Below are 18868 nucleotides of genomic sequence, written 5' to 3' on the forward strand. Positions count from 1 at the left end.
CTGATCATCTAATTTATTTACAAATTAAATACTCTTCTGGGTGTTTTGCTGAAGAAAAAATACTCTGTAAACCAAATGAATACAAATTGATTAGATGCCAGTTTATTTTAATATGTATATATAATATAGAACACTAATCTTAAAACGAAAATCACTAATAGTTAAATTACTTGTTTATGGAGCAAGTAATTTTGACTTAAGATGTTTTATATCAAAATCTAGAAACAAGGAGTGTCACAAACGGATTTATAAAGGAAAACATAAGCAAAAAAAAAAGCTAACTGTTAGCTAGAATTACTTCAGACTGAATGTTATACAGCCCAAGCAGCATTTTTTGAAAGTTCTAAACCAGAGGTCTGCAACCACTCGTGGCCCTTTGGCTGAAAAAATTAAAATAATAGTATTATTTTTAATTATATTAGCTAAGTTTATATATTTATGTCTGAGGTGCACCTCAAAGATAAACTATGTAAAGATTTTTACATTCCTGCTGACTTGAAGAGGTCTTGTTTGCTCTATGTCTCTTCCAGAATACACAGATTTCAAATTTTAAGCAAAATTTGGTAAAAAGTATGTTCATCGTTAGTTTAAAGCTCATATTATCTTATGCTGTCCAGAGCTGCACTGTTATGATCCAGTCTGGCACAAGACGTCTTTTATTTTGAAAGGACATCATAAGAGCTTCTGTCAAATGTAAAAAATAATTTCACATTTTGAGGAAATGCTAGTTTATCCTAATATTTCTGTTTTCATTAATTCCAGAAAAGAAACATAATTCATATTTATTATGAAATAATACATTGTAAAAAATGCTCAGCTGTATCAAAAAAGACTGGAGCTCCTTCAAAGTTTTACTCAGTAGAAAACACGCCCAAATGGCTCTTTTACTGTTAAAGTTTGCAGACCCCTGCTCTAAGAAAATGTATTTTTTGAGTTTTGACAATATTCAATACATATCAATATCAATTGACAATAAACTAGTGTAATAAGAGAAAATTACTCAGTTTAGAACAAAATGTGAACAAATGAAAATACCATCTTAAGTTGGTTCATCTTAATAAATTCTCATAAAATCTAATCTACAAAGTAATTCTGTTTAGCAAAATGCATTTAAATGTCTTATAAACATTACTTAAATGAAACAATTCGTTTTTTTTTGTTATTAGTTAAGTTTTACATTGTAAAAAGTATGGACCTAAAGGATTTGGACTCATTTTCAAACAGTCTGTATTTTTAGATCCTGGGTCTTAAACTAGGCAAAAACTGTGCTGATTTTGAGTAAAGCTTGGAAAGGTGTAGAGCAAAATGAACATTTCAAACATGGTAACATATCTTGAATGTCTAAAAACAAAGTTTGAACTCTTTGCAAGATAGCTGCAGTGTCTAGTTCGTGAGTCAGCTGGGAGGGACAGTAAGGTCTGGATGCTAAAAGGAAGGTACTGAGACATTTTCATCCCACGTCTTCCTGCAAAGCCACCATCAGACATCTTTCATCGACTCAGAGAAGTTCAAGCATCAAGGTCATGTCCGCCTCCCTGATGGTGGTCCAAAGGGGGAGGCGTTGCACCTGCTGGGGGGTGTGAGCATCCCAAAGCGAATAAATTCTTCTCATTTATAGCATTTTTCAAGCTCACTGGAGCATTTTCCTTCTACTACGACCAAAGGCGGCCATGGTTTGGACTGAGCGTGCCCCCCGCATCCAGCATCCCTGAGGTGAGTGATGGGTGAATGGCTCACTAGTGGACGGTGGAGCGGGCTCCTGAGTGCATGCGCGGCCTCCTTCCAGCTGATGGATGGTGGAGCGCCGCCGTTTGCCTCGTGTTGTGACAAGCAGCAGATGTTCTCCAATAATGTTTATCGGCCGGGCCTTCATCTTGTGATGACACACACCTGTTTCCAGTCAAACCGGCCCAGAGGGACCATCCATCCACCGAGCTTTGGGGTGGACACTACACGGCAGGATCAGCCAAGCACAAAACTAGGTGATCAGCAATGCTAATGATCACCTGACAGGCCAAAACAAATCAAAACAAGCTCTTTAAATGTGTCTGTGTGGCAGGCATCCTTTCGTTGTACTTAATTTACATGAACTTTCTTCCCCCTAAAGTCCAAGTAAGCGTTTCAAAAATGTGCTGAATCTCTAAACTGTCCGCTGACTCATTATCCAAACCATGCATGCTCACTTATCAGGAGTGAGAAGTGAGGCTCCGGAAACTGGCAATGAAATAGTCCGTGAAGGGTCCGATCGCATCGCGGGTACTTTTTTTTACCGTAATTACGCATACGCCACTCTTTGTAAAAAGAGATTCTATCACTTTTATAAGCACAGTTTCATGTCCCAGAGATAATTCCTGCCCCTCTGTGTTGAACCAGATCTCCCAGAAGGCCGTGGGGTTTTGAACTCCAGCTGACGAAGCTGTCTTTTTCTCAGATAAAGGGACGAAAGTTCGAGCAAGGGTGGGGAGTGAAGGGGGAGAGGACATTTCAACAAGTCTTGCACCATTTGTGTGATTGTTGCCTGAAAAAATAAATGTTACGTTTTAGAACGGCACAAAAGATCAGTATCATAAAAACTCTCACACCCATGGCTGGGCTCTGTGTTTGTTTGCTCTGAGCGTGCCCCAGACTGATCTTTAGAGAATCATCACTTGTTGTAAAAGTGTCCACCACTGCAGTGCCTTTTCTTCATCTGCCACTAGGTGGAGCTCTGACCTGGATATGTGAATTCTAAATCAAAAGTGCACATAAATATTTGGTCAAAATGCATCAGGAATCCATAATTCTTATAATTAATGTCCATGTTGCTCCAGGAGCATATTTTCACTCGAAAAAGGAAAACAACCACAGCTTTAAACTGAACTGCTGTCTCAGAGGACATGGGGGCAGAACAGACACCCGGCAGCCTCTATTGAGGCCTCAGACACAGGAGGTGCCACCATAACTGTAAACACAACAAATCTGGATGTGGTGATTTGTGTAGCCTCCCCACCCAAACACTAAGATATACAACTCCCACCTCTGCCAGCTGTCGCTAAGTACCTCTCCATACCAACCCCTCGTCGTAGAACACAGACCCCTCACCCTCCTCCTCCTCCTGAATGTTTCCCTGAGTCAGCAAGGGTGCCAAGTCAATCAGTGTGAGAGCTGCCAGCTGCGATGGCCATCTCCAGGGTGTGATGTATGTTTCGGGGCGGGGCGGCTACATGCCACACGGCCTTGGCCGTGTGGATGGGTGGCAAAGCAAAGGAAGGAAGGGCTTGGGTGAGAAGAGAGAAGAGGAGAGGAGAGCTGTAATGAGGCCTGATGGATTCTGAGGCTGTGCCAGCTGCCCCATTAGCTGAGTGGCTCCAAGGCCCCTCAAAGTGCTACCCACAGAGTGCCCACAGGACCACGTGCACGCTCTGTAAGGGCCACGGCAGCTCTGGGATCCAGTCCCTCGGGACACATACACAGATACGCACTGTTCACGTTCGACCAAAGACTAATGAGGACTCCTCGATTGGACTTCCGCTAAGCGGACCCACATACTCTTGTGTGAGGCCCTGCCAGCCACACTTTGCAACACACTGGGCTCCTTGTGAACATTTCTGAACATGAACACTTTGGGAACAGTATCTGATCCCAAAGTGTGGCTTAAGTGTTGCAGGATGCATAGGTGGCACTGAGGTGTTAATTAAGGTCGACTGAATGGGTGAAAGAAACTGCAGTTTCTGCTAAGCTGCCAGACTCACCCTCTGTAACACTTCACTCCATTCAGAGAAACACTCTGAGCTGTCCTCTGCTGGGAGTTTACTGTTCTTTTAAGTGGTGATACCTTCAGCCAGGAGTTTTACGCTGGTGATTACATGGGCTGTTTGACTTGCAGCAGAAGCAAGGCCACTGAGGTGCTTCTGACAAACTGTTTCAGAGATGTCGTTTTCCTCTGATGTGCTGGGACTGTCAGTGGGAGACAACATACACAAAAAACACAACTGTGCATGAAAGTTCACAACTATGAGACATCAAGGAAGCCTCAACTTATCAGCATCTCTTTAATTACATCAGTGGATAAGGAAGTGTGAATAATAGAAATTATGACACTTTTAGAACGCTCTTTTTTATTTTCTGATTAACAAACACAACTGTTTTTGTTTTTTAAAGTTGGCGATGTTTTTATATAAAAGACAGGGACAAAATTTGACAGGTTTGCTTGTCGGAAAAAATGTGAATCCACCTATTGAGGAAGTATTTCTTCAAATTTACCATCCATCCATCCATCCATCCATCCATTCATCTGTGCATCCCTCCCTTCGTCTGTCCGTCCCTACATCCATCCATAAATCCATCCATCCATCCATCCGTTTGTACATTATCCATTTATCCATACATCCCTCCCTCCGTCCGTCCATCCATCTGTCCGTCCGTCCGTCCGTCCATCCATCCATCCATCCATCCATCCATCCATACGTCCATTCATCCTTTTGTACATTATCTATCCATCCGTCCATCTTTTCATCCAATCTTTTTGTACATAATCCATCCATTTGTACATCATCCATTCATCCATTCATCATTTTGTACATTACCCATCTGTTCGTCTGTCTGTCCATCCGTCCATCTCTACCTCCCTCCCTCTGTCCATCCATCCATCCATCCGTCCGTCCATAGAACCCACTTACTCCTTTTTGATGTCATAATGGTTGCTGGAGCCTATCCCAGATTCCCAGCTACAGTTGGGTGAAGGTGGGGGACACCCTGAACAGGTCACTAGTCTGGTGAAGAGCCTCACACACACTCACATTCGCACCTACAGTTTAGAAAAACAATGAACCAATGAAGCATGTTTTTATATTGTAAGATGAAACTGGAGCGCTTATTGAAAATGCACGCCTGCACGGTGAGAACATGCACACAGAAAGATCCCAACCGGGATTCAAACAGGGCCTTCTCAATGTTTAAATTCACAAGATTCCATAAATCTATATATTCTTTTGCTTGTTCTGTACACCCATACAGGTGTCAGCACTTTGAAATATCATCAACAGTTCATTTTGAGCACAGCTCAGCCTGAAGCTATCATCGGGACAGCTAAACTCATCAAAGCGGGACGACCCATGGGACCTCATCCACGCCGCCTTACCCTCTGTGACCTCATCAATGCCGGACGCCCCACGGAGCAGTGAAAGCTAATGGCAGGCCTTGAGAGGCCGACCCGAACGCTAGAATGCCAGAGTGTCGATGCCAGCCATCTTCAGCGTCATGCCCAGTTTCTGAGTCACCCCCACTGCAGCTACTCACCGGACAATGGAGCTGCCCAACCTCCAGCCCCCCAGCCACAATGTCCACCCACGTTGGCTGGCAGCAGTGACAGAAAGGGGGGGTGCCGGATGGAGAGGCCTGCTGCAGGATGGGACTCTTATTGAGTGTTTGAGCGATGAGCCAGGTCATCACATCTACCCACCTCATCCATCATGCCCAACAAACAGACACAAATAAAGAGGACACATTCCTGCCTCCGCTCCCACTGCCACAATCAAGCCCTCTGCAAGCCCTTTCTCTGCTTCCCACTCTCTATGTGAGCCAAGAGCAGAGTTCAGGCTCTCCCTCGCTCTTGGAGGCCATGAGAGTGCCAGAAGAAAGCGCCAGGTGGTGTCCCGACTCACGTCACTCGCAGAAAATTCAATTTGGCCTAGAATGATCGGCCGTCAAAAAGGGACCGCGTGAACGTTGGGAGTGAGGAGGACAAAGAAGGAGAGCATAAAAAGTGTCAATCCACATTGTAGTCCTTTATTTTCTTTAGTTGTTCCTCCCACAGTATTGAATTGAAATGCATAACAGTTACATTGTAGAAAGCATTAAAACAGAGTACCTCAACTCGCTGATTACTTCTTAAAATCGATTATAAACAGAACATAAAAAAACAGGAAATCTTGCCCCATAAAACGGGAAAATGAATGAAAGTCATTTGTTATTCATCATAAGTTTGGCACAAGAGATTAACCGAACATAAAACAAGCAGACGACCGTAGAAAATGTCAGGTAGAGATCTTACCAGAGCAATCATGCGCTTAAGAATGAAATGACCTGGCTTCTTTTTTCTTTTTTTTTACTATTCACCCTTTATAATTTTTTTCCTTTTTACACTTGAATTGTCATAAAAAAACCTAAATAATTCTATTTTCAGATCTTTTTTATTAGTAGAACGAGGAGTGAATTGTATGTGTAATACTATCCGGCACTCAAATGTCATCTAAAAACCCCATTGAACTGTGGGATGGGCCCAGTCGGGAATCTCCCCTTCACCTGGGCTAAGAGCAGTGCTATTCAGTAAACAAACTACAGTTTGCCAAGAAATAAATACAATTCTCAAAAATACAACAGCAAATAACAACAACAACACATAAAATAAAAAAAGGGAAAAGAAAATGATTGTCTAAAAATGAAATACACATGAGCATGGAGGAGCTTACGACTAGCATTCAGGCTATTTAGTGGTATAGTTGGTCAACTAGGATGAATTCAAGGGTGTTTGAAAAAAGACGGATGCTCTTTACAGAACAACAATTTACTTCAGCACTGGCTAATTATCTCAGTAAATAATAACAAAAAAAACAAACATTGTGATTTCTTCTCTTCCACTAAAAAGACAATCTATTTATATCCCTTCACAGATAGGCAGGTGGACAGGATGGGGAACAGTTGTTTGACACTTGTGTACAGTGCTATGATTGTGCAGACACACGCAGATGGGGAGACTGGCCTGTTTGTTTTATTTGTTCTCTCCACGACTTCAGTGATATGAAAAATGCTGCAAGTGCTGTACTTACGAGGTTTCATCCCCATTTTTTATTTTATTTTTTATTTTTATTATTGAGCCCACACATTTACGAGAAACATCTGCACACGTCCGGGGGGTCAGAGGGGGAATCTCGCCTTGGCTGAAACATGCTAGGCCAAACCAAAACGCAGCTGTCTTAGAGACACGACAGAACTGGGCGTAAAACGTTCTTCTTGCCTTTCGTCTGCTTAGTCGGTCAGCAGATGTGTCAGCTGCCACTGCTGTGCAATTCAACAGAAATCAAGAATAAATAGAGTTATTATTAGCAATTTTTTTTTCACCTCACGGTTGGCGATGCGAGAAAACCAATTGGAATTGTCTGCTTGATATGGGCGATGACCCTACAGGGCGTAAGGCAGTCAAGATGGGCCGTGGTTCTGCTCAGCAGTCACTCTTGTGAACGGTCGGGGGCCTCCGCTGAAAGCCCCAGTGATGTACTCCCAGTGCTATCGGTAGATCAGGAGGACGAAAACACAGTGGAGGGTCATCATACATGGCTGAGGGATTGGATGGCGCTGGATTCAGCGGCGGCCCGTGCCAGACTGTGCCACATGGAGGCCGGGGTGTGGGTGGCCGAATGGAGAGAGTCCTTCTCGGCCAGAGACAGCATCATGGCGTATGCCTAAAGAGGCAGGAGACGGACCGCACTTAGCTTCAGTTCCAAGAGAATTCTATCGACAACAGAGGTCTGGATTTACCTGAGACTTGGACTTTCGAAAGAGAGGCTGTTTGACCGTCTCCGTCAGAGAGGCCGAGCCAAAGGATCCGTCCTCCTCATCTCCGTCTTTGTCACTGAGCTCACTTTCCTCCAGCTTGTGCAAGTCAGAAAAGCGCCGAATGTGATCCAAGGCCGAGTAGCTGCTCTGCTCCTGCTCGTCCTCATACCTGGAGGCCGGTCACAAAATACGGAAATGCTCTCATATGCTGCAAAAACTGAATCTTAAGAAAATAGGTTTTAACAAAATCCTAATAGCAATTTAATTTTTGTTTGAGAAATCATGTCAGAATTTTTTTAAAACAATAATTTTTGGAAACACCACTTCTCTTTCCCCATTGGCAGATTTTTTTCTCATTTAAAGTCCCCCTATGCTATTTTATTTGAATAAAATGTTCCCAGTAGTCTTTTAAAAATGATTGTGACGTTTTTAACCAAAACCCCACAACCTAAATGTCTTAAAAAGCCATTTTTTATGTTGATCTGAAGCCTCCGTTTCCAAAATCTCATCTGAGGGGGCGTGGCATTTGGAGCTGAGCTGAGTAGCCCCGCCCCTGATCCCTCCTGTCTGATTATGATAGCTCTGTGTCTCGCTAGCCTACATCTACATAAAAATGTTAAGCAATATCGGTAATGTCCAGCGTATCGTTTTGAGGCGGGACTTTAAATAATTTTTTGGCTCATTTCTAATGGATGTCTTTTTGCAATATTTATGCCACTCTTACCTCCTTGGAGAAGTATTGCAACTTGTTTTCAAGTTGTTCGCTTCACTAAAGTCCATTTCATCTTGTGTGACGTCATCGTCAAGGTTGCCAGGAAGCCCTTTGGCGTCACTTTTATCCGGCTCCTCTGCTTCCTCGTCCTCATCAGCACCCAGATCTTCCACCTCTTCGTCCTCCAGGTCGCGTGCCACATGGCTGGCCAAAAGTGGCTTCCCTTCTTCAAACGCGCCTCCGTTTATGCTGCCGATCAGGAGTGATAGCTTGATTATGACACGGACAGAAACTGCGTTTATAAACAGCCCAGAACCATGCAGTATCTCGACGTGTATACTGTGAACAAGGTGTTTTTGCTTTCTAACAAGATCTTGTTAGAACCTTTGCCAGTTTTAAACAAAGACTGTGAAAGACTTTGGAATAAACAGAGCAACAAGCGGCAGATCAGAGGCAGAACGCGGCCGCTTGGACTGAGAAGAGCCAGAATCTCGTTTGTCATCGGGCTCCGGGGCCCCTTTGGGCACGGCAGCGCGGGGCTGATCCTTGCAGCACTTAAATGGAGTGCTCTGCCTCTCGCTTTGTTTATTTTCCTGACTATCTCATAGTCATCTAATAGGCAAAATATTTAGCTGACAGCCTCATTTGGTGGGAGAGTTATGAGCGCGCTGCCAACCGGTTCATTCCTCCATCCCTGCGGAGGGAGCGGGGGCCAGCTATCCAAACTGCCTGAGTCCTAATCTGTCCCTCGGTCTCGGTGCCACAGGAAACCACCATTTGGTAAATCATCTGGAACCACATTAAGACTGATTCACTAATTACACTCTGGGACATCTTTCGTCAGCTCACAAACATGCCATTTCTTACACAAAAAGGAGGAGATGGAAAGAAAACACGTGAAGGGGGAACGCCACAGCGCTTTTTAGATCTTCAGGATTTCATTTTCTCCTCCAGTTTTCCATCTTTCTGATAAAATCACACCTTCTGCAATGCTTTTTTTGGTGCCTCTTTAAACTTACAGGGGTCGCGAAGAGGAACTCGCTCCAGAAGAAGGAGCGAGAAGTCTATGATTAAGAAAACAGATTCGCTAATTATGCTTTCAAACGTGGTAATTTGCCGAGGATAAAGTATCTATCAGGGGCAGTCAGGAGAGCTGCACTTTGAAAGGAAACACAGGCCGACCCCTTGACCCCACCCCCTCTTACCCTCTTCCTGCATGCAGACATGTTGGTTCCAGATGTGCTAATCTAACTGCAGCAGCCCCCCCTAAACCGTATGCTCCTCAGTCGCCCCGCACGATCCGACTCTCCTGAAGAATCTGGAGAAAACACTCCGCCTGGAGTCCCATCTGATCAAAGCTGCTAGGATTTATTTGCATAATGCTCAGACAACACCGCATGCACGGGGGATCTTGTTTTTAATCGAGTGGAGAAAGACAACCGATGTAAAGAGTTCAACGGCATTAAAAAAAACGTGATTATGTCATTCCTCGTGACCCCCAAACATGCTGAGATTATTACCAGAGGCTGGCTGGGTGGGATAAAATTGAGCGTCTAAAAACGGTCTGATAGCAGCTGACTGATTAGTAGTAAAGTCCTGGTGCTGATAACCCTGCAAACTATTTTCCTGAAAGGTTGTGAACTTTGTGGATTAACATGTTCTTTGATTTTACTGTAATTTTTTAATTAATAACACAATCAACCTAATTTCAGCAGATTTTGCGTTTAAGTGTCACCGTCGACGCCTCAGGTGTTAAGAGGTTAAAAAGCTCTCGAAATGAATAATTCTTCAAAGATGCAAATTTGATTAAAAGAGAACTCACCCTTCTTCAGAGGGATCTGGTGACGTTTGGTTCTGGCCCGCGCTGCTGATAAAGTTTCGGATTTCGTTAAAATAAGAGTCTTCTTTGTCATCCAAAATGGCGCTGCTACTGTCCAGTTCTGACTGCGGCGATGACATTGCAGTTCCTGCAAGTAAATGGTCGATTATGAGTTAAAAAAATAAAAAAATATATGAATAAAGACTGACTAAAATTCTCTGATGCATTCGAGTCTGTGTGTAATCTGCAATGCAAATAGAATAAAACTTTTTGGATCCCACAAAAGGGGAAATTACTGTTCTACTATAGCTCTAATAAAAACAGCAGATAAATAACAATTAAATTAACTAAACTTAAACAATAAATGTTGTCCAGTGCTTAGGGCTGGATGATAAAATGATAACAATAGATATCGCAATAGAACTTTTTCTTGATAGAATGTTGAGTCTATTGCAGTAGACTTTTATTTTGAAGGGTTCAAAATCGACACTCGTAAATTGCATCTAATTATTTATGTTTATCTCTTACTTACTGAAATCTGTTGCTGTATTGTTAAAAAAAACACACATTTTCATCTATTAAATGTCCAGATGGGGCTTTATAATAAATAGCTGAAGGCTTAAACAATTAATCTTTTCTCATAATTGATGTTACATTTGATATATTACACAGTGTCTGACTCAGAGGCCTCCTGCGAGGCCTGCTGCCGTCAGCTCCTGGCCTGTTGTCGCAGCTCGTTCTGCTGATTCAGTCGGCGCGATGCAACCTATCACTCCCACAAGCTGTGCTGCTGATTAAAGCAGCTCAAAAATAGTTTGTGCCACTGCAGAGGTCGCTGGCAGATTTATACAATTTTATTTCCCGGCCTGAGAGATTGTCCCCAATTATGATTAAATTATGTTCGATGCAGTCCTGCAGAGGGATTTATGGCGCTCACAAATCAGCGGGCCGACTTCCTCTGATAAAATATGGAAACTGTCCTTCCAGACGACGGAGGCCAAGAACTTTTTATTTTTTTTTTTCCCTCACCTGACAGATTGCCGTTCTCGTGCTTTTTGAGGTGACGGTCCAGGTTGGTCTGCTGTCCGAAGCAGCGGTCGCACAGGTGACATTTGAAAGGCTTTTCTTTGTTGTGGATGTTGCGAATATGACGCTGCAGGTTGGAGGAGATACTGAAGGATCGGTCGCAGTATTTACATCTGTGGAAAGAGTAGTTTTTTTTACTACAACAGTTGATAAAATGACATAAACACTAACAGACAGTCTTCTTGTCTCGAATCCAGCTGCAGTGCATAATGAATCGGAACTTGTGTTTTTTTTTTCTTTGTGGTAAAACACAATGCAGGACACACACACACACTCAGACAGTCCCAAAGCCCCAGACATGATGGAGGAGCTTGTTTAAGGTTAAACAGTTCTGCCTCTTATCTCTCGCCAGCACAATAAAAAAAAAAAGCATTCTTCTCTCACAAAATAAGCACGCAACAGATTTGGTTGAATCCTTCCAAAATTAGGGGGCTCCTGCCAGGTTTTTTCATGCAAAATTATACAAAAAGATTACATCTTCCCCTGGAATTAGCTTGCTCGATTGGCCGTCCCTCAGGAACCCCTGTGGTTGTCTCAACAAAAATGGCAATAAACAACAGTGATCTTTAATAGTCAGCTATCAGGCTGCAGAGGCCTCCATCTGTCTGTGTTTCCCTTCAGCTCAACAGGCCTTCAGCACATTTTTAGTCGCTGTTAGACATAATATGTTGATGTCCTAAGAAGGTCTAAGATTTTTATTTTAATCAAAAATGTGTAAAAGCTAATAAAAATGTGGTGTTTGATATATTTTTGAGATAGTATCTCAAAGTTCCCCCTCAAAACTTAAAATATGACCACAATTGTTGGCTCTGGACATCTGCCTGTGCTCCCCAGCACCCCCGTTTTAACCTCCCGGCTCCCCCTCCGCTCTGTTTTGTCATCAGTAGACGAACACCATTTTTCATGAGACAAATTATTTTGCAGTAGGTCAATTACTCTGGGCTCATGACATGAGACAGCACACATCAACCTGCTTCTATCTTTGGTCACAAAACGTGGGAAAGCTTCACGTTTCTTCACTGGTGAAAAAAAACGTGTCTTTACTTCTTCTGTGTAGGAAAAATTAACCATCTCACACTAACCAACGTGAACATCCAGTATTTGCAAAAACAGACTCTTACCTGTATGGTTGCTCTCCTGTGTGAGTCCTGAGGTGGCGGGTCAGGTTGGCAGAGCGAGGGAATATTTTTCCACAGTATCTTTAAAAAGGAAATATCAAATATATATATATTTTAGTTTGACAACAAAAAAAAACTGATAGATAAATATCGTTTTCATAGATTTTCATAGTTTGCTTTCTTTTCGGACACAGACTAAATGTATGTTTCGATGTGCATAACCTGGTCCATGAATTGATACCTTAAAGATTAAACTAATTTTGTGGCAATAGGATACAGTCCAATTCTTTTACTTAAATGGATACAATCAAGATATGTATTCGTTCATTTTAATGAAAATGCATTTTAACAGAGAAACTTCTTCATTTTATATTTTAACCAACAAAAGCACATTTTTGACAGCTTCAAACATAAAAACCTGTTATGTTCTTTGTGGTTAAATAAAAGTGTGTCATATTAATATACAAAAAAGTGGTTATCATAAGTTTAGTGCACAAATTCCTCACTGTGGTTCACCTTCAGCCTGACTAACCTGGTAGATTCATGCTTGTGATTGGATGCCATTTTGTTTGCATCACGTGCACATAAAAAGGTAAAGACAGTTGATTTTATTCCTTTTTACCAACATTATCTCATTCATATCTGTGAATTTCAACTAAAACTGCTTCCTCAGCAAAAAGTGATGTATTTAAGTGTACTTAGTATACTTAGTCTACACTAAAAGTGAGGGGTGAACTTGAAGTTTACTTTTTATATACTATCTATATATTGTACATTTAAAATGTTTCGATTTAGTCAGAATAAGTTTTCAGTTAGTATATTCATGGTCTATAGTACTTGCTATACTTAAAATGAAGTATGCTTAATAAAATAAACTTTCGATGTACTACTTTTTTGACACATATCTGTATCTTTTACATTCCAAACAAATACGGAAACAGTTTTTTTGGGGCAATATTCTGCAATTTTTGTCCCATATTTGACTCCCCAGTAACTTCCGTTACCTGCACGTGTATCTCTCTTTGCCCTTACGCAACAGCGTCTCAGGAAGCGCAGAGGGCGGAGCTCTGAAGTCAAACATGGAGGGAACGGTGCGCAGCAGATCGCCAGACTCTGGCTTTAGGGAGTTAAAGGTCTCCAGCTTCTCTGCCATGTTCTCAATCGCCGTCATCTGCAGAAACACAAGACAGACTGGATCAAGAAGGGATTCATGACACGGACGCTACGGAGGGTTTGGGACGACACTTTTCAGGGATAAAAAATGACAAATTCTACTGATTTGATCCTGTAAAAACCTAATAATACTGAGGATGTTTGACTACAAAAAAAGACTTTACAAAGTCTGAGAACTGAGAACAAAGCCACATTATTGATCATACTGCAATGCTTTTTTCTTATTTAAGGTTTTTTTCCAACCATTTTCTTGACTGATATGTCTTGTTTACAGGTGTCATTCTCGTTGAAGAAAAGGCAAAAACGGTGATGGCTGAATTTTGAGTATGACATTCATCAAAGATTAATACTTCTCAAGGTGAAGTACAAGGTAGGAAGCATTAAGTCTATTTGAGAGAGATTCAAAAGGCACAAAAATGCAAACATTTCCTTCATGCACAGACAAAAGCAGGTGGGTGGAGAAGGACAGCTTTTTAACCAATAATCATACACAATGCATGCAATGAGCGCAACCACACACATAAAAAAAAAAAAAAAACAAGAGCAGCCAATCTGCTAATGAAACTGAACATTTACTTCTAGAACGTACTCCCCAAGGAGAGATGTTTGTTTGTGCGTGCGTGTACGCCAGCAGAAAGCCATAAGCATCGCGGTGGTCGTAGTTGATTAACCGCCTTCAATGTGTGTTAAAGGGGGAAATATATGTATTTGTGCGAGAGAGAGGAATGTATTTGTAATGTGTTTTTATGTGCAGGGCTGCGCACGTGTGTGCTTACAGGCACGCGCGTTTTATATGTGTGTTGGTGTGTGTGCGCTTGTGCGTGTGTGGCAGGGGAGTGATTCATGTCCACTGCTGGGCTGTAAACCATTTTGTGCACAATGTGGGCAGACAGCACATTCGTCAATATGAAAGATGTTGACATTACTGATCAAGGGCCAGACACGGGTAATAATGATATCGCTGTGCTGAGAGGGGCGGGATGGGGGAGGAGCGGTGGCTGGAGAAGGGAGAAACCAAGGGGGAGGGGTGGGGGTCTCGGTAGGCCGCAGGGCCTGTCAGCCCCATCACACACGTATGTGCGCGCACACACACACACAGGAGATATTTCCCTTTTTCTAAAGGGGCCACAAAAATGTGCATTATTTTGCGTGTCTGCTTCTTCTTCTTCTTCTTATTTCAATAAGGCAACAAATCAATGGTGATTCGGGTCCTCCACCAGAGCCCTGCTCCGACTCTGACATTCCATCTCCTGCTTTCACCTCCTGTCACTTCACGCCAAATCGAGGGGAGCAGGGGGAGAAGGAAACAGAGGAGGAGTACTTGAGAGGAGGATGAAGGACTCAATGATCGGGGGATAGAAGTCAGATGAAAGAGGAAAAAGCGAACGAGAAGGAGAGATACAGACAAAAGAGCATGCAAACAAGACAGAAAAGAAAGGCCGCGTAGTCGGGGAAAGAGAGGGTCTGATGGGTGATGGATGGCGGTGGAGTCCGGCGTTGGGAGCGGCTGATTAGGAGTGACGGCTGAGTGTAAAGTTCCTGCCGCAGCCGTCCACGTTCCCACTGAGGGAGGATGTGGAGTGTCAGGTCTGTTTGATTATGAATATGCCAACGCGACACGCCATGAATCAAAGCGCAACTCAGAGAGCTACGGGGGGAGGCGGAGAAGGAGAGGAGAGGAGTGAAAGATGGACAGGAGATTGTGGGAAAGAGGGAGGTGAAATGCTTTCATATTTCTTTTAAATGTGCACTGTGTGTTTCATTGGGCTCTTTTTAGACACTGGGGCGAAGGCTCAGTTTGTCTGCCTTGCTCAATGAGAATCCATAACTCTCAGGAACATTAAGGCCCCTAAAGCTGTCGGCAGTATCGAGCTTGTTTGATAAGACATTTTTAGAGCTGAACATTGCTCCATCCTGGCTCCATCTACTGGGGAAGTGTGTAAGTAGCTGGAGCTGCAATGGGATCTCTTAAAAGACCCAATGAAAATTGTGCTTTTAATATGTTCTTGGCCCTGCGACAGACTGGCGACCTGTCCAGGGTGTACCCCGCCTTCGCCCTTCAGTAGCCGGGATAGGCTCCGGCGCCCCGCGACCCCGAAAGGGAAGAAGCGGTCAAGAAAATGGATGGATGGATAATATGTTCTTCCAGCACTTCTCATCCCCAACTCGTCACATATTGATGTTTGGCGTCACTTTTTGACCTTTTGGGTGTCTTCAACTCGTCAGGTCTCTCGATCTAGTCCGGTGTCGGGTTATGGTTAGTGTACGTACGCGTCACAGTACTGGACCGGTTCTGGTTTGTGGCCCGGAGGTAGGGGATCCGTGATTTAATAAGAACAGTCAGTACATCAAAAAAGACCAATGGGGGCACCCAAGACGTCAAAATGTAACGCACAGAGGTCTTTAACCAAACATCCATACGTAACGACTTGGGAGTGAGATTGCGTTGATTCTTGTGGCATTTTTTTTTATCTATAAAGCAAATCAGGCTTTAAATTGCTTGGAGTATTTCTTATTTAAATCGCTGTGAATCAGGAGGACGAAAAAATGCCATTGTAAAAAGCTTGTAGCAGTGACGAAGGTGCTATAATCAGTGGCCCACAAGCACCGCCCCGTTCCGATGATCCACTTGCAGACAAATAGATCCATGTACGTCTTCTCTTTCCTTTTTTACTGGTGGGATTATTTTTGTTTGCTTCTTTGTCCTATATTTCCCACATTCTAGGCTTCAAATAAACCAGATCAATCAATAAATTATTAATTGGTAGAACTGTAAAGGGGAATAGCTCCATTATTGCTCGCCATTTTGTTGCACCTGTAATGAATGTCAGGAAGAAAGGGCGAGCTTACTCTGCGCCAACAGTCCCGCCCACAACTCAGAGGCAAATTTGTAATGAGCTACTATTTTTGCAGAAAATATGTACTTTAAAACAACACAGTTTTTTTATGCCTAAAAATAGCATAATCATAATTAAATGACCATTGGGAACACTTTCAATAATAATTCAAAAGATGCTTGAAGTGGTACTTTATTATGAAAGGACGTGTGGAAACACAACAATTAGGATTAGTGACTCACTTCCTGTTGCACATTAACTTTAAATGAGACACAAAACGAATTGTGGCACAAACGTTATTAAGCCTTTGCTGGATGTTGGAGTGGAACAATTACCAAATAATTAACCGTACTAATATTTATAATAAAAGTGCCCCAAAAAACTAATAATGTACCAGAGCAGCTCCTTTATTCAGTGTTTTGTACTCAAGCAGTAAATGAGTCACACATTCTCTCCAAGATATTACACCAGTAAGTATACACTTAAAGCCTCAGCTTCTGAACTTTTATGGATCTTGAGTAGGGCTCATTAGACCACTGTTTGACAGGACTGGGTGCAAAATGCTCAAATAAAAATACAAAGAACCTTTAGGTTCAAAAGAGATTGTTCTATGGTTTTACAGACCTGTGAGTGACTCCGCCTCTCAACCCAACATCTACGTTAAACCTCCCCCTGGTCTTTTTCCCGTAGGCAATTCTTCATCGCATTTATAAACTCGCTTGTTGCTATAGCGCAGCTCTGGGACCAGCAGTTGATTGGCCATCTTCAGATGTCAGTGATGCTGTTTCAGGCCTTAATTAGCAAGATGCATTCTCAATTGTTGATCTTTATCAGGAACCAGATGTTTTGAGGGAGGGCCTAACCTCCCGCTTTCCCCGGTCCCACAGAGACTGTTACCCTCTCCCTGATGAAAAGCAGCGCTTCTTAACGACCACCCCCCAATTCCCATGCCCCCTCTTCCATGTGATCCCTTCAATGCCCGTTTGAAAAAGCAAACATATATTTAGACTTGCGCATTCAAAGAGGGTGTCGTTCAGCTGGAAATTCCCTCTTCAACCCTTTCATGTTAATGAGGGTGGTTTCTACAATTAAATATAGCAACAAATCAAGGATCTTGGCTCAGTTGGTTAAGATAAAGCAGTTAAAAAAAAGGAAACAGGAGTCAGATTCCCCAATTCTCAGTTGTAGATAGTAAATGATTGACCTTGTAATGCTACGTTCACACTGAGCTCGGAAATTTACGTTTGAGCCAGGGGTCCCCAAACCTTTTCTTGTGAGGGCCACAAAACTGTTTTTTTCTCTGGCGTGGGGTTGGGGTTTGTTTGTAGGCTAACGGAAAAAGTGCAACAATCACAGGTTTTCCAGCTCTTATGGTTTTCCAGAAAGCCACACATAACCAAATTTTAAAGGGTAACCAAACAGGAAAGTTGGAGGCTGACTCCACCCACAGCCGAAATTTGAAAATCCAGTCAGAGGGGTGGGGCTTGGGGGTAGGACTGTTATCATTATTGCAGCTGCAGAGCATGAAGTGAGATTTCTGAAACTTACATCGTTTGACCAATCACAAAATGTAAGTGTAATACCTCGATTCAACCTGTAGGGGGCAGCACACAGGTGGATTTTGACTATGTTTTCAAGAATTAAACAAGTTTATTTTAATTTATCAAAAAATTGGTAATGACCAACAAACAGCACTTTAACAGAAAAAATAATACTAAAACATTTTAAAATTTTAAACCAATAAATAGTCTATCCTCTCCCATCACAGTTCAGACTGCAGAAGGGTGGAATGAGAAGTCACGTTCTATTTTGGTCTCGATCAACCAGATTGAGAAAAAATAAATAAATAAATCATGCGTCTCTGATAGTGTTTGGGGGGCTGGGCCAAATGTGGAGGTGGGCCGAAGTTTGGGGACTCCTGGTTGAAGTGACCACTTCCAATAAAAAGTCTATTTAAATGTGCTTAACCCCTTAACACCTGAGGGGTCGTCTGTGACGCTTAAACATAAAATCTTTAACATACTGTAAATTTTCCGCCGTTATCACGAGCAACATAATTTCAACAGATTCTGAAGGAGAAAAGTGGTGCTACATTGATCGTATTAACAATTTGAAAAATTACAGTAAATAAAAGAACGTAAACATTGGAGCTCCGGTGTTAAAGGGCTTCTACGTACAAAACTCTTATGTTCACGCGTCTCTACACAAGTTTTTGAGTCTTTTTTCAGGATTTATGTACAAAACAGGCACCAATTTAAACACATGCTGAAAGTAGTTGAATTTTAACCAATAAGGGACTTGGCTTTGGTATGGGTAGCATCCTTTTCAATACATGGAAGTGCCAACCGGTTGAAAATCAATATGAAAGAGAAATTCTATGACACCAAGTCTTTCTCATATCGGAATGGAGCTGTGAAAGAAATTTTCACTGCTTCAACATTTCGCACCAAGACTCTCCCAATTGTGAGTGCATGCGATAGTATCGGGTAGTGACAGACCAGTGTGAACACCAAATGTTAAACCTGCGTACTCGATTGCACCACACATGTCCAATGTGTATGTAGGTTCAGAATGTGATGATGCCAGGCTG

At 42.5% G+C, this 18868-nt stretch overlaps 1 protein-coding gene across 14 annotated transcripts in view; it reads right to left on the bottom strand.

The window, feature by feature from the left end:
- Nucleotides 1-5744: 5744 nt before the first annotated feature.
- The window catches only part of mecom (MDS1 and EVI1 complex locus), a 168560-nt gene continuing 155436 nt past the window's right edge, over nt 5745-18868 (bottom strand). For all 14 annotated transcript variants that reach the window (XM_024277521.2, XM_024277516.2, XM_024277515.2 and 11 more), the window contains 7 exons: nt 13273-13439; nt 12272-12349; nt 11094-11263; nt 10068-10212; nt 8258-8494; nt 7516-7702; nt 5745-7439 (listed from right to left, as the gene is read on the bottom strand). In XM_024277521.2, the coding sequence (XP_024133289.1) occupies nt 7305-7439; nt 7516-7702; nt 8258-8494; nt 10068-10212; nt 11094-11263; nt 12272-12349; nt 13273-13439 (1119 nt within the window). In that variant the 3' untranslated portion in view covers nt 5745-7304. The remainder of the gene's footprint in view (nt 7440-7515; nt 7703-8257; nt 8495-10067; nt 10213-11093; nt 11264-12271; nt 12350-13272; nt 13440-18868) is intronic.

Source organism: Oryzias melastigma, linkage group LG13 (genome assembly GCF_002922805.2).
Source record: "Oryzias melastigma strain HK-1 linkage group LG13, ASM292280v2, whole genome shotgun sequence".
Lineage (NCBI taxonomy): Eukaryota > Metazoa > Chordata > Actinopteri > Beloniformes > Adrianichthyidae > Oryzias > Oryzias melastigma.